General features: G+C 52.3%; 2 protein-coding genes across 4 annotated transcripts; both read left to right on the top strand.

Annotated features, from left to right (window-relative positions):
- The first annotated feature begins 606 nt into the window (after positions 1-606).
- Positions 607-3,016, top strand: Hrct1 (histidine rich carboxyl terminus 1). 3 transcript variants are annotated; one of them, XM_050156101.1, is made up of 3 exons: positions 607-711; positions 957-1,137; positions 2,337-3,016. In XM_050156101.1, the coding sequence occupies exons 2-3, from the start codon at positions 1,067-1,069 to the stop codon at positions 2,563-2,565; spliced, it is 300 nt and encodes a 99-aa protein (XP_050012058.1). In that variant the 5' UTR covers positions 607-711; positions 957-1,066; the 3' UTR covers positions 2,566-3,016. The 3 variants fall into 3 exon arrangements, with proteins under 3 accessions (XP_050012058.1, XP_050012057.1, XP_050012056.1); XM_050156100.1 differs by lacking the exons at positions 607-711; positions 957-1,137 and adding an exon at positions 1,155-1,312; XM_050156099.1 differs by lacking the exons at positions 607-711; positions 957-1,137 and having other exon boundaries at positions 1,400-2,577; positions 2,739-3,016.
- Positions 3,017-4,886: 1,870 nt separating this feature from the next.
- Spaar (small regulatory polypeptide of amino acid response) lies at positions 4,887-7,887 on the top strand. Its single transcript, XM_050156102.1, has 2 exons — positions 4,887-5,075; positions 5,674-7,887. The coding sequence occupies exon 2, from the start codon at positions 5,954-5,956 to the stop codon at positions 6,179-6,181; it is 228 nt and encodes a 75-aa protein (XP_050012059.1). The 5' UTR covers positions 4,887-5,075; positions 5,674-5,953; the 3' UTR covers positions 6,182-7,887.
- Positions 7,888-13,488: the final 5,601 nt, after the last annotated feature.

The raw sequence follows: 13,488 nt of genomic DNA, 5'->3' as shown, positions 1-13,488 counted from the left end.
TCACTGCCACCACTAGGTGGTGCCACCAATTAGTGAAAACAATGTGGTTGTTCTTGCGGGCCAACCAAGAACCACCCACAGCCTTGTGTGGAACATGTATGAACAATTACATAAGACAAGTAAGATGCTCCTGAGTTCCCACAGGATGACACTGGCTTTAAAGTGTACTTGTGCATGCAAAGTGTCGCCGAGTTGAGACACCCTGGAAAGCATGGGACTGACGGGAGATAGCGAGAACTTCTGAAGTCTTGCACACCAGCTGGTAGGTCTGAAAGCCCTGCCAAAGAAAGGTGCCTGTGGCGTACTGCAGAAGAAAGAGTCAGCTGCAGGGGGAAATACAATGACAGAGCCACAGGCCAGCTTTGCTGAGGCCGGGGCTATGCCGTCATAACCAGTCGCTCTATCCCACAGGGGACATGAGTTACTTCTGAAGCCCCGGAGACCGCAGACTGCAGCCTCTAAGTACCCAGAGCAGCTAATAAGATCCTAGCTTTTATCCAAGCAGAGAGAAAATGCGTACCTCATAAACTAAATATGCCCTGCGTGTGTCTGGTCTCTCAATCCCTGGCCCCTCGTGCTCACCCTTACTGTGCACCATCTGCTGTCGTCTGTGGAGGTCCCAGCAGCAGGAAGTGTCCTCCACCCTGGACAGCTCTCCCCACGGCCACTAAAGCGCTATTGATTGCTTGTGGTAGACACTAACCCCCAAAGGTGAGAGACACGGGCAAGTTTCTTCCCTTCTCTGGCCTCAGTTTCCCTAGGATGTGCTGGCGGGAGTGGGGGGGTGGAGGAGGATGATTCCCAGGGACCATTAGGAACGACTGAAGGTCTTCAGATCTGCACACTGCAGCCCCTGGCTTGTGTGGAGTGGGCATCTCCTTGGAGAAGTCCCAGAGAGAGGTTCTCTATCTAGCCTTCTCTTCTGCAATCCCTCTTCCTCTCCCTCCTCCCCACAGCTCCCAGCAGGCTTTCTCATCGCTTTCCCTCTAGGGAAGACAGCTGGCTCCAGAGCCCCGGAAGTCTACAGGAGGAGTTCTGCACTCAAGCCTCATTAAAACTTCAAGTGATGGCTCCAGAGGGCTGGCGACACCTCCGGGGTCATGAGACCTGCTACTCCCGAGATCAACTTGGCCAAAGGTGATATTTCGCCCTTTGAGCTGCTGCAGGTTTTTACTGAAGGTATCAGAGAAAGCAGCCACGGTTGGGAATAGAGTGGAAGTAACCTAGAGGTCTCCTCTGCCATGGGACCTCACAGAGGAAACAATGGGCCCAACTTCACAGGGTGGAGCTTGAGAGCCAGCCTGGGACTGAGGTAAACACTCCTGGCAGGAGCTTAGCACTTACCAGAAGGAGCTAGGAGGAAGGGAATGAAGGACCCCTGAGGGTCCAGGACATAGGGCTGGGGCTGTGGGGAGCATCCCCGATACATTAGAGATCCCAGTCAGCTTGAGATGACAGGGATGCTTCGGGAGAATATGAGCCTCATTTGTGATGACCGGGGGCTGGGAGTTTCAGAGTCAGTAATGAGATTGTTGAAGACACTCGATCACGGTCTGAGTCCCCAGCCAGGAAGGAATGGCCTGAGCTCTGTGGCAGGGACAATGAGAGAACAAGGAGACTGACAGCCATTGAGAGTGTTGATCTGGGAGCCCAGAGGCTGGCCTGTGTGACGTCAAGTGGCTGTCTTCTGCTTCCCATTGACCCAACACTGACACCCAGCGCTCTGGCCTCCTAGACCCAGCAGGAGAAGCAAGGGCCTCCTTGGGTAGTGGACTGCGGCTCCAGCCATCCCGACTGAGGTTCACAGGTCTTGGGGTGACTCACTGACAGCCTCTGACCCTTCACTATGGAGGACACTGCAGGCTGCTGTCACAGAGCATGGGAGTTGTGTGGGTGCAAACCCTACACCTTTAATCTCTGTAGAAGGCCAGAGGAGGGCCCTCCCTCTGCCTGGAGATCTTGACCTCTTATCCCTAAAGTCAGGGCCCTTCCCTCAAGCGAGTCAGTCCCACAGCTCCTCAGCCTCCACCCACTCTTCCTGCAGGGCCTCCCCTCAAACAGCCTCTGGCCTTGCTCTGGGTTGAGAAGCTAGTCCAAACAGGCCTCTCCCACATTCCCTGGCTGCTCTCCAGCCTGCGAGAGCCGAGAGAACCTTAACTTCAGGGACTGTGAGGGCCGAGCAGAGGCTGCTAAAGGGAGCCACCGAGTGAAGGGGGACCCTCTGGCTTCCAGATGTTAGGCCTTCTGGGGAACACAACCCTCGTGGGCTGGATCACAGGCATTGTGCTGGCTCTCTTAATGCTGGTTATGCTGTTGGCCGTCTGTCTTTTCCACAGATCACGGGAGCATGACGTGGAGAGAAACCGAGTCCGGCAAACCCGGCCTCGACTCTTCCATGGCCGGCGCCTGGGTCTCCTGGGAGTCTCTCACCATCACCGTGGCCATGTGTCTGGGGTGACCAGTGTAGGCTTTCATCACCACCGCCAGCACCTCCACCGCCAGCATCACCGTTCTCCCCATCGTCTCCACCACCACCACCACCATGCTCGCGGAGCCCGCCACTGAGGCCAATGGATGGTACCTACCTGGCCCTGCCCTCCACCCAGCACGGAAATGAGTGAACCCTGTTGTCTCCATAGAAGAGGCTGTGTCTTTGGGGTATACGGGGGGGGGGGGGGGGGGGCTGAGTTTGGCTTGGGTTTCATTTGTATGTGAGCCCTTCTTGAACTGTGCAACAGAGACCTGAGAACCACTGCAGGGCTTGGGCTTGGAGCAGGGCTGGCTGGACACCCTACCTTGTGACTTCAATTCCTGGTGACCCCGGAAGTAACAAGGGTGTCTGGTAGAACCAGTGCCCCAGTGGATACGAAGTGCTCGTCTGAGTGGGAAGGCCCTGGGATGTCCTTCAAGGGGCAGAATGTGGGATGTCCTTCAAGTGGGACAGCCTGGCCCATACATTGTTCATCCAAACATTCAGTGTTGCTTGGCTATAAGAAATAAAAGCCACCAGAAAGCATGTATTTATTTATTTGTTTGTTTGTTTGTTTAGTGAAATGGTTCTTAATTGTAGCACACTGGGAGGAGGGAGCCCGCTAGGGCCCTGTGACAGAGCCCTGGGAACTCTTCTGGGATGAGAAGCAGGGCCTGGGAGCTGCCCGTAGCATGGGGAGAAATAGGTGGTCCCTGCCTAAGGTACAAGGAAATGTTCAGTGTGGACATCCAGGGCTTTGGAGAAAGGACAGTTGAGATCACACAGACTGGTCTCCTGAGCACTCAGTGCACCTTCCAGCCTGGTCCAGGGCAGGCGCCACCCCCTGGCGGCACTGGTTCAGTGTTTCTTTGGGGACTGCGTAGGGATTCTGCTCCTGACCTTGAGTTTCCAGCCAGCTTGTTAGTGGATTCACAGTAGCGTCTGATAGGAGGGAACAGAGTTATTTAAATCACTTAGAGTGCTGGGCGGCCTTAAGAGAATGCTTGCCTGGCCTGGACCTCAGTTTCCCTTTCCTTAAAATGACACGGATAGTGGAGACTTCTACCAAAGTCAATAGGCACACAAGGTTGAGTCCATGAAGGAGAAGGAGATCTCATCCCAGGCTAAGCCTGGGAATGCGGGAGAAGCAGGCCAAGGCTCATGGGGAAGGGAGCTGGCCAGACAGTCAGTGACTCACTGGAATAGAATGTCCCTTTTCCTTGCCTTTCCCAGTGGACTCCCTTTGAGGACTAGAGGAGGAGTGACCAGGGACAATGACAGCCACACTAGATTTCTGTGATGGGAAAGTAGATGAGAGGTCTGACGGATTGACTGCCATCTGTCAGCTCCACGAGTAGCCCAGCCCAGCCCCAGCTCCCGCCTCTCTCTATTCACAGTCTCCTGCATTCTGCCTCATGTGGACCTGTCCACTTCCGTAGCTTCCCGCAGACTATGCCTTTAAGTCAAGATGGGAAAGAGGGAGAGGTTTAGGTAGAAGGTAACAGGACTGGACAAGTGTCCTGTATTCCTGATGAATACCAGGCCCTTCTCCCAGGCAGACTCAAAGAACCGGCAAAAGAGAAGCAAGATAAACCATGAACCTCGCAACGACCTCTGGGACTCATCTCCCAGCCCCTCGAGGGGTTGCTGAGGGTTCAGAAACCTCCATGTGTGTGGTCCTGTTTACATCTCTCTAATTCTGGTTGCCCCAATTAAGATGAATATTGTCAAGTGACTCCGTGTACCCGGAGGATGAGCCCAGATTGTCGGAGCATCTCAGAAAGGGGCTGGGCTAGAACAGGACCATGCATTGTTGGCTCTCCTCTGTACTGAGCGGTTTGCCTACACTGTTACTAAAGTTCTCTTGGACCCGGGAGAAACTGGGCAAGTTCCTGACTGTATGACCTTGGGCCCAGATCATTCCCTTCTGGGCGGTGCTGGGGGCCTCGGTGCCTGATCAGGCACGTGGTGGTCAGGTGGTCACTCTGAATGGTCCCTGTGAAGAGCTAGCTGGAATACAGGAAGGGAACCCATGCTCTGTCCTTTGGTTCATTCTTATCCTCACTAACTGGCAACAGACCTGGCCAGGCTACCTACTCTGTGGCTATACCTGTGCCAATGGAGGTGCCAATCACGGCACAGGGCTGTGGGACCAGTGTTTATGAGACCAGCCCGGTAGTGTCCAGTTTCTGGAAGGCTCCATTTTCCATAATATGGGCAAAGGGCAGGCCGATAACACCGATTCCTTGCCGGATGTGGTACAGTCTCAGGAGGCGCCCGGTTTGAGTGGGCTGGGCTGGGCTCCCTCCTGACACCTCTTCAGGGGCAGTTAAGGAATGATCCCGCAAGCGCATGCGCGGTGGGGCGGGCTGAGTGCTCTAGCTGAGGAGGTGGTGGCTACGGGTCACAGGCCTTCAATCACAATTGGAGGAAGGGATACAGGAAGTACTCACAGCTGCACAGACACCCCCGCCAAGCTCCAGGCAGCACCAACAGAAACCACAGCAGGCTTGGGGGAAGAGAGTCCATGGCCACCTGGGGTGGTCGCCAGACAAAGAGTCTGGCGCACAAGGTACAGTCAGAGTTGGCACGCCTCTGAGCCAGGGTAAGTCTTCACCGCACCCAGTGTGCTGTGGGCCAGAATTGTGGGCCCTGGGTGGCAGTAAAGAGGGGGCCCCATGAGGGTGTTTAGAAAAGTGAAAGGGTCCCACGATGCGTCACTGAAGGGGCTGGAGGAAGTCCTTCCCTGTCCACACCACACTTTCCAACCCTGCCCACGCCACAAAGTGGAGCCAAGTACAGCCTGCTCTCTCTCCCATCTCCCCCACTGGAGGGCCCGGGCGTCCATAATGACCTGTGTGTGTGCTGCCTCCCCTCCCCTCCACTATGCTTTGGACAGGCGTGTATCTTTCTCCACACCAGCCTCTCAGTCCAGGTCCAGGGGCTGGAAGGGCCGCAGAGAGGCCAATTGGAAGGCTGGCCCTGGGTCCTTCCCCCACTGGAGCCAAGATCCTCCTGGATCCACCAAGGTGGAGGCCTTTGTTTCTCTCAGTTTATACAGTAGCTGCTTTGTTTGTTTGTTTGTTTTAATTTAATCAGTCACTCTTGAAGTCCTGAGGCCTTGCTAATGGGCCAGGGCTGGCCTGGCATCTCTCTCAGCATCTTCTGCTCCTCCTTCCTTCCCTTGCCCCCTCCATGTCCAGGGAATCATGGCTTACATCTTTCCCTGATGGTGCTTCAAGAAGCCGCTGGTTGGGTTGACCACATCCATCTCTTGGAGGTCAGACCCGAGGTTGAAAACTAGACAAAGATTGTCTGGTTCCAGCAGAAGGGTTCGTGGCCTAGGATGGCACAATCCAAGGCCTCAGACCAGTGTCTTAGAAGCCGGAGGAGCTACAGGCACCCAGCATAGAGCCCCTGTGAGTTTCTTTGGGACCCTGAGTCTCAGAGACCACCCACTAAGACAAGCGCCACTCGGAAACCATGGAGACGGCAGTGATCGGGATGGTGGCTGTGCTCTTTGTTGTCACCGTGGCCATCACCTGCGTCCTCTGCTACTTCAGCTACGACCCGAAGACCCAAGACCCAGAGAGAGGGCCCAGGAGCAGCTTCACCGTGGCCACTTTTCACCAGGAAGCCTCGCTCTTCACAGGGCGTGGTCTCCAAGCCCGGCCCCTGCCGAGAGCCCAGAACTTCTGGACTGTCGTGTGAGGCTGGCGGCCCCTCAGCTGCTAGTGGGTCAGGCCCGCCTATCCCTTCAGCAAGCGTTGTCTGGTGTCTCGCTCCTCCCAGGCCTCCATATTTGTCTTTCCATGTTCCATAAACTTCTTGCCTTCTTCCCTTTCTGCTGGCTCTGCCCTGTGTCCTGGGGAAGCTGAACGTGTTGGGATCAGGTGTGAGTTACCTCTAAGCTGGGCCCTACTCACCACAATGGGGCTGAGGAGCCTGAGGAGATGTGGACAGACACTGTGTGGCATTCTATGGTGGGGTGGCTCCAGCCAGCTATGGAACCTCACTCCAGGTTAGTTTAGCACCCTGTCTGCAGGATGCCTGAGACAAAGTCTACTTGCCACCCAAGGAACCAGCGCCCCCAAGTGGACATTTTGATGAACTACTTCTTGTTTGTTTGTATTTTTGGATGCCCTGTGCCGCCCAACCCTGAGACTTGCTCCTTAATCAGCCCTGAAATTCTGACACCAGAGAGCTGTTTTCTGGGAACAAGTGACTTATTTTATAATTGCAAATGTATATCCTTTTATGGGTCTTTCCAAATCTGCTTTGGAAAACCACAAAAGGAAGCAGAATAGAAAAAGAGCCACAGAAAGCACAAGGTGTTTGTTTCATTACCAGGAAGGCCACTGAGAAGACTTTAAACACGTTTTGAACAAGACTTGCTTTATTGCTATAGTCCGACAGACCGCATCTATTCTTAGCAGACGTGAGCGATTTGCGTCACTTAGGAATGATAGAAACATCGTGAACTGAAAGATAATTCCAAAAAAGTTAAATGTTGCTACATTTCAGCACATGGGAAGAAGTTGCTGGGTTTTTTTTTAAACCACAAATAAAAGGACATTTGTTTCTTATTAATAGAAAAATCTGCTCTCTCTATGATCACGAAATAGATCCCATCTCCTATTTAAAGACTAGAATCTGTAGAGTGTGAAGCCATGGGCCTCCTGGATGGTGTATCTGCACCTAGCCCTCAACAGGGGACTCTCTTAAGACTTTGTCGAAGGGGACCAGATTGAACAAGGGGGCTCTGGGATGCAGGGGTGTCCAGACGTGGCTGCCATAGGAAGGACTGAGAACGACAGGCTTGGGTCTGGAGAGATGTGGAGATGTGCAAAGAAGGGATGGAGGAAGGGATGGAGGAAGGGATGGAGGAAGGGAGCCAGGCTGCTAGATGGGGTGGGGGAGGGGTGAATCTGGGAGGTCACAGGAGCTCCTGGAAACATGTCCTCATCACTCTGAATGCCAAGTCCCGGACTAGGGCTTTTATAGATAGGCCAGAAAGACGGCAGGGGATCCTGGGGACTAAGCAAGGGGACTCCCTGGAGGCTGAAGTCAGTGTAGTGTTGAGATGGGTGAGGTGGAAAGGTGGAAGTGGGCCTGGGTGGAGGAGGAAGTCAAGCTGAGTCAGCCTTAGCTCCCTCTGAGGGACTGCTCGCCAGTGGTCTGGCTTCACCAGGGCACAGCTCTGCCCCAGGCGGGCTCAACAGACCTTTCTTGAAGGTCCACAGGAACTCTGCAGAGTCCTCTCCCCAGGGACACCTGGACTACTTGGAGGTGGGGTCCCCAGGTGCAACGAAGCACATGAACACAGGAGCCTGTGTCAGGGAGGGAGGGGGACCCTTCCCAAGTGGCTCTTGGTTATGGTGTTTGATCCCAGCAATAGATACCTAGCTATGACACGATCCACCTCTCACCCAATCACATGCCGAGTCCTTTTTCTACAATCACCCGTGTTTTATTCATTCATTCCTTTACCCTTCAGTGAGGGTGGACAGAACTCTGTGCTCAGAGAAGGTGGGAGTCAGGCAGACCGAGTCTCCACACTAACTGAGTGGGAACAACAAGCTTTGGGTGCCCGGGGATGGCGGTGGGGATCCCAGGGAAATTCGAGAGGAGGAATCCCTGAACTGGACTGGAGAGGAGAAGAGACCAGTGAGCAGATCCAGGAAGGTGCTGGTGTAGGGAACCTGTAGGGCAGAGAAACAACAACTTGGCCTGGCCCGAAGGAGGTGAGACTAGACACCAGTCACCTCCTAAAGGAGGTGTATTTCCAGGCAATCGATGCTAAGCATACTACCCAGGCCGCCTTGTTTGTTCGGGCTAGGCCGGTGTAGGGTCCAGGCGTGAATGGGGGCAGGGCCGCCTGCTGCTGTTGCGGTGGGGAGGGGGCTCTCGAGGCAGGACATGGACCCCAGGCTCTCAGAGGACTGTGGCAGTCCGTCTGAGGGCAGGGAGATGATGTCACTTCGAAAAGTGATGGCTGTCCTCTGTGGGGCCAGCTAACAAAAGAAAGGGCTGAGGGGTACAGCTAGCAGGGTCAGGAAAGTGGGGAGGACACAGAATGAGAATCTAGGGAGTGGGGTTGCCAGTCTTAATGAATAAAAACATTATACTTACAGATAAGCTGGAGATTCACGTAGATGGTAAGTAATTTCTAGTATAAATGTATTTCATGAGATATTTGGAATGCACACTGAAACCTCTATTGGCTATGTAAGGTTAAGTGTTAAGTTAGGGGCATTCTATCTGGTAACCCCATGGGGACAGGATGGGTCTGAGAGGCTGGGGAGCTGGCTAAAGACAGCAGGAGGCTGTCGGAAGAGAGACTAGAGAGAGGTCCCTGAATTTTGCCACATAAGGGTCGACAATGGCATTGGTGAGTGAACGGCCATTTTTTAGGCTGTGATGTGTGCATGGTTTGTGTATGTGCATGTGTATAGATGGTGTGTTGCATGTGTCTGATGTGTGGCATGTATATGGTTCATGATAAGTGGTATGTGTAATGTGTACAGTACCTGTGTAGTACATGTGGTGTCTTAGTTATGGCTTCCATTGCTGTGATGAAACACCATGACCAAAGCAACTTGGGAGGAAAGGGTCTGTTTGGCTTACACTTCCACATCACAGTTCATCATCAAAGGAAGTCAGGACAGGAACTCAAACAGGGCAGGAAGCTGGAGGCAGGAGCTGCTGCAGAGGCCATGGAGGGTGCTGCTTACTGGCTTTCTCCTCATGGCTTGCTCAGTCTGCTTTCTTATAGAACCCAGGACCACCAGCCCAGGGATGGCACCACCCACAGTGGGCTGACTCCTCCCACATCAATCACTAATCTCAAAAAATGCCCTACAGGCTTGTCTACAGCTTGATTTTATGGAGGCATTTTCTCAACTGTGGTTCCTTTCTCTCAGCTTTCTCTAGCTTGTGTCATGATGACATAAAACTAGCTAACACATGTAGTATGTGTACGACATGTGATGTGTGGTATGTGAGACTGAAGGGTAGTATGTTTTTGAGTGTATGTGGTGTGTGTATACAGAGTATATTTCGTATATGTGGTATGAGTGTGTGTATTGTGTGTGTCTGGTGTGTTTGGTGTGTGTGCAGTTTGGCTGTGGGTGGTGCGGTGTTTGTGTGCTGTGTTGGATGTGTCTGGTATGTGTGATATTCGAATGGTGCGTGAGGGATGTGGTGAGCCATGTTTCCCGCTGCAGCCTGTTGTGTGAGCAGGAGAGGCCCAGCAACAGCCGGCTGGGAGCCCTCTTACTGCCAAAGGCTGTCTTCTACCCACTGTCCCCAAGAGAGGAAGGTAGCAGTATAAGGACAAGACGGAATGGGCCCTGGAATACCAGCAAAGTGGGGAATGGTTTGCTGGCGGTGGTGAGGGAGGGCAGCAGCTGCTCCAGGCCAGCCTAGGAATCTGGGCCAGAGCCACCCTGGCACCCGGCCCTCCCAGTTCCAAATCTGGTACATTTTCCACTTGCTCTGGAGCTACGGCCAGTTTCCACGGAGTCTCCCACTGCGACAGGCACCATGTTCTCACCGTATATTGTCAGTGCCCAGGGCAGCCCATGACCTCCATCGCACCGACTGGGGTACCCAGCTGCTGTGTGTGAGTGCTTCGGGCCAGTAGAAACTCCTCCGGAGCAAGGCTGGGCTGCTTCTAACACGTGTGTCACCTCAGCAGGACCCTGTTCACATCTTCAGGAGTTACGGAAACTGGGGGACCAGGCTCTTCAGGCTTACCTAAGCAAATCTTACACACCCATCCCTGGTTGCACGTCTGCTTTGAAGATAAGGCCTTTGCCACCTGCAATCTCTCTTGGCAGTTCCTGAGCCAAGGGCATCCCTTGAGGGACCTCCCCGACCCCCCCACCCCATGAGGTCTGGGACCCTGGAAGAACAGACTTCAGTCCACTCAAGTGTGAAGCCCCTGGTCAGATTAATTGCATCTTGCATCTGCAGGTCCAATTTTCCCTCCTGCCTTGGGGGCTTCCTGGTCAGCTCCAGCCCTAGATGAGCGAGTGGCAGGACAAATGAGCTGTGTGGGTCCTGGGCCTCTACCATAATGTGCTGGGGTGCAGGGATGAGAAGCCCACCTAGCTTATTGCAAGATGAAAGATGGAGATCCTAGTCTGTAGCTGTAGGAGACAGGGGGAAGGGCACCCCCACTGTGGCCTCTCTCCACAGTCCCTGGCTCTGAAACCTGGCGGGGTTTCTCTGTGGGACTTGCTGCATTCTGGAATCAAGAGGCCTTGAAATAACATGTTTTCCGGAAAAGTACCTTCCTTAGAGGAAACCACTTGTTCCAAGGAATAGAAAAGGGTCATTGTGTCTTGCCAGGTCCCCATTCCTGAGGTCGTGACACTTGAAAAGGCAGGCACAGTGGGAGACATAGAGGCCTACGGCCCTCCCCGCGCTCCCACCCAGATGCCCCCATTCAGCACATGTGCAGTTAGAAGCACCTCAAATGCTAACAGGAGGGGCTGAGGGGCACATCCTAGCAGCCATAGCCATCCACAGCAGGCAGCCTTCAAAACAATAAGGCCAACTTACACTCTGGACACGAGATCATTCATCACAAGTGAGGCAGACTGCAGTAAAACCTGACTTTCGGTAGAACACATTTCCCTATATAGATGATGCGGAGAACCCTAGGCCCTGGTGAATGACCGTCTGGGTAAGTGAGGCCATGTGTTTCATCTCAAGCAGCTCCCCAAAGGCCCAGGTGGTAGAAGCTCGCTCCTCAGGGCAGCGCTCTTGGGTCCCCGAGGACCTGTTTTTGAAAGGCCTCATGGGATCTGGGCTTTTCTTTATCCCCTGTTACACCTCCTGACAGGTGGTTTTGTTCCACCATGATGTGAGGCCTCAAGACAACACAGGCCTAAAAGCAACAGTTTTGACAGCTCTCGGAGGACTGGAGTCTTCAAACCTGGGAGCCTTCTTTTTGAGACTGGGACTCACTCTTTGGCCCAGGCTGGGTCTTTAACTCTTGATTCTTTACCTCTGCCTCCTGAGTTCGGGATTACAGGCACAACAACACACACAGCTCTGAGGAGGTTTGGGAAGAAATGCTAATCATGTAACCATGAAGTAACAAGGCTATCTTGGCCACGTGGGAGGATCCCACACAAACAAAATGTGTTCTTTGGTACTGAAGAGGGAGGCTCAAGAGTTGGGTCAGCACAATGAGATGAGAGAAGGCTACAAGGGGATACGAGTTAAAGCGTGGCAGTTTCTAGAAGCTGATAGAAACGGTAACCAGCCACTCACTCCTGTGGAGCCTCCAGCCAGGAATGCAGCCTGCCACACCCTTTGTAGTTGAAGTGTTTGCTTGCTGTTAAATCTTAAAAGTTGGTTTTTTGGTTTTGGTGTTTTTTTTTTTTTTTTTGTACTTAGATTATTTTCCAGAAGCCATTTAAGTATCATAGATAAGATAGGGAACTCAAACAAAAATACTTGGTAGTTTGTATGGCTTCAAATGTAGAACTTTTTTTCTCATGAAAGATAGTTTTTTTTTAACAAAAATAAAAATGATGTTTGTTTTAGAACTAATTTTATATTTATTATTTGGGATGGAGTCTTGCTGACTGTGATCTCGCTGCAACCCTCCTGTCTTAGTCCCCCAGTGCAGAGACGATAGGCATGTGCCATCTAAGCAAAGCTTAAGATGTTGAGAGGTATCACCTGTTATCCCGCCTTGTGTCTGTACCAAGATACAATCATATATTTCTCTCTATTGGTGGAATCTTGTGCTCAGTCAACAGCACAAACCAAGATGGCCTTGAATCAGCTCCAGCAGTTAGTCCTATTCTTGCTGCTGAGCAGGTGGTGTGGCTTTTGATGGACGTAGGTCTGAGCACTGCAGAGGGCTGTGAGCTTGGGGGTGAGGCTAGGAAGGGAGGAATTGCACTCTCACGGAGCAGGATGGCGTGGTGGTCATGCCCTGGGCACTGGGAGTGTGCGCATTGAACATCCCGGTTGTACCCTATGGAAGCAGGATCCATGAGTACAAACATGTAAATCAATGGTGTTCTTGGAGTATTGTTCTAATTGCAAATTACTGTAAAGATCCGAGTGTCCATCAGTAGGGAAATACAGGAGCAAACAATGGCACAGCTACAAAGTGGGATAATAAAGACATGAGCCGCTGGACACAATAAATACAGCCATGGCATCAGAAAAGACAAAAAGGGCACCAGTCAGGTGCTGGAGCACTGCCTGTCATCCCAGCACCTGAGGCAGGAAGATTAGGAACCCAAGATCACCCGGCTGTGTTAGTGAATTTGAGACCAGTCTCAAAAGCAAACCCAGAAGCCAAGCAACAGCAACAACAGAGACTGAAAAACAGAAATGAAAAATCTGCCTCCATAAACAGTAAAAACAAAGGCTCCTAACTGAGGTGATAGCTCGGCAGTTAAGAGTGCTTCCTGTGCCTGAACTCTTGAGAGAATGCCAGCTCGGTTCCCAGCACCCAGATGGCAGCTCACAACCGTCTGTAACTCCAGGATCCATGCAGTCCTCTGACTGCACACACATGGTACATATACATACACTCAGGCACACACACTTTACACATCAATATTTTAAGACACTTCCTAACTTACACATTATGTTCATGCTTGTGTGACTCTGTAAACTCAGAAAGGTGTGGTGGCGGCAGGCGGCAGGTTTGGAGGGAGGAAACTGTAGGGACCAGCCTCGAACAGGCTCAGCAGAGACCACTCAGGCACCACCCAGGAACAGACCATCCAAGGGCAACAGAAACTTCTACTTTGGTACCTTTTGAATGCCTGACCTTATTTGGACAAGCTTGTGTAGCTTTTTATCATGTGCCATAATTCTAAATTAATTAATTAATAATTAATTAATTTTAAGAGATGATCTCTTTCTACTTATCTTTGGCTGTCCTGGAACTCACTACGTAGAGCAGGATGGCCTTGAACTCACAGCGCAGCACGCTCTCTCCCTGGAAGCCAGGAAACAAAAGATGAGAAAGAGGGCCA

This window comes from Alexandromys fortis, unplaced genomic scaffold (assembly GCF_014885135.2).
Source record: "Alexandromys fortis isolate MF-2015 unplaced genomic scaffold, M_Fortis_MF-2015_v1.1 scaffold_92, whole genome shotgun sequence".
Classification (NCBI taxonomy): domain Eukaryota; kingdom Metazoa; phylum Chordata; class Mammalia; order Rodentia; family Cricetidae; genus Alexandromys; species Alexandromys fortis.
This window is presented reverse-complemented; position numbering and strand designations above follow the sequence as displayed.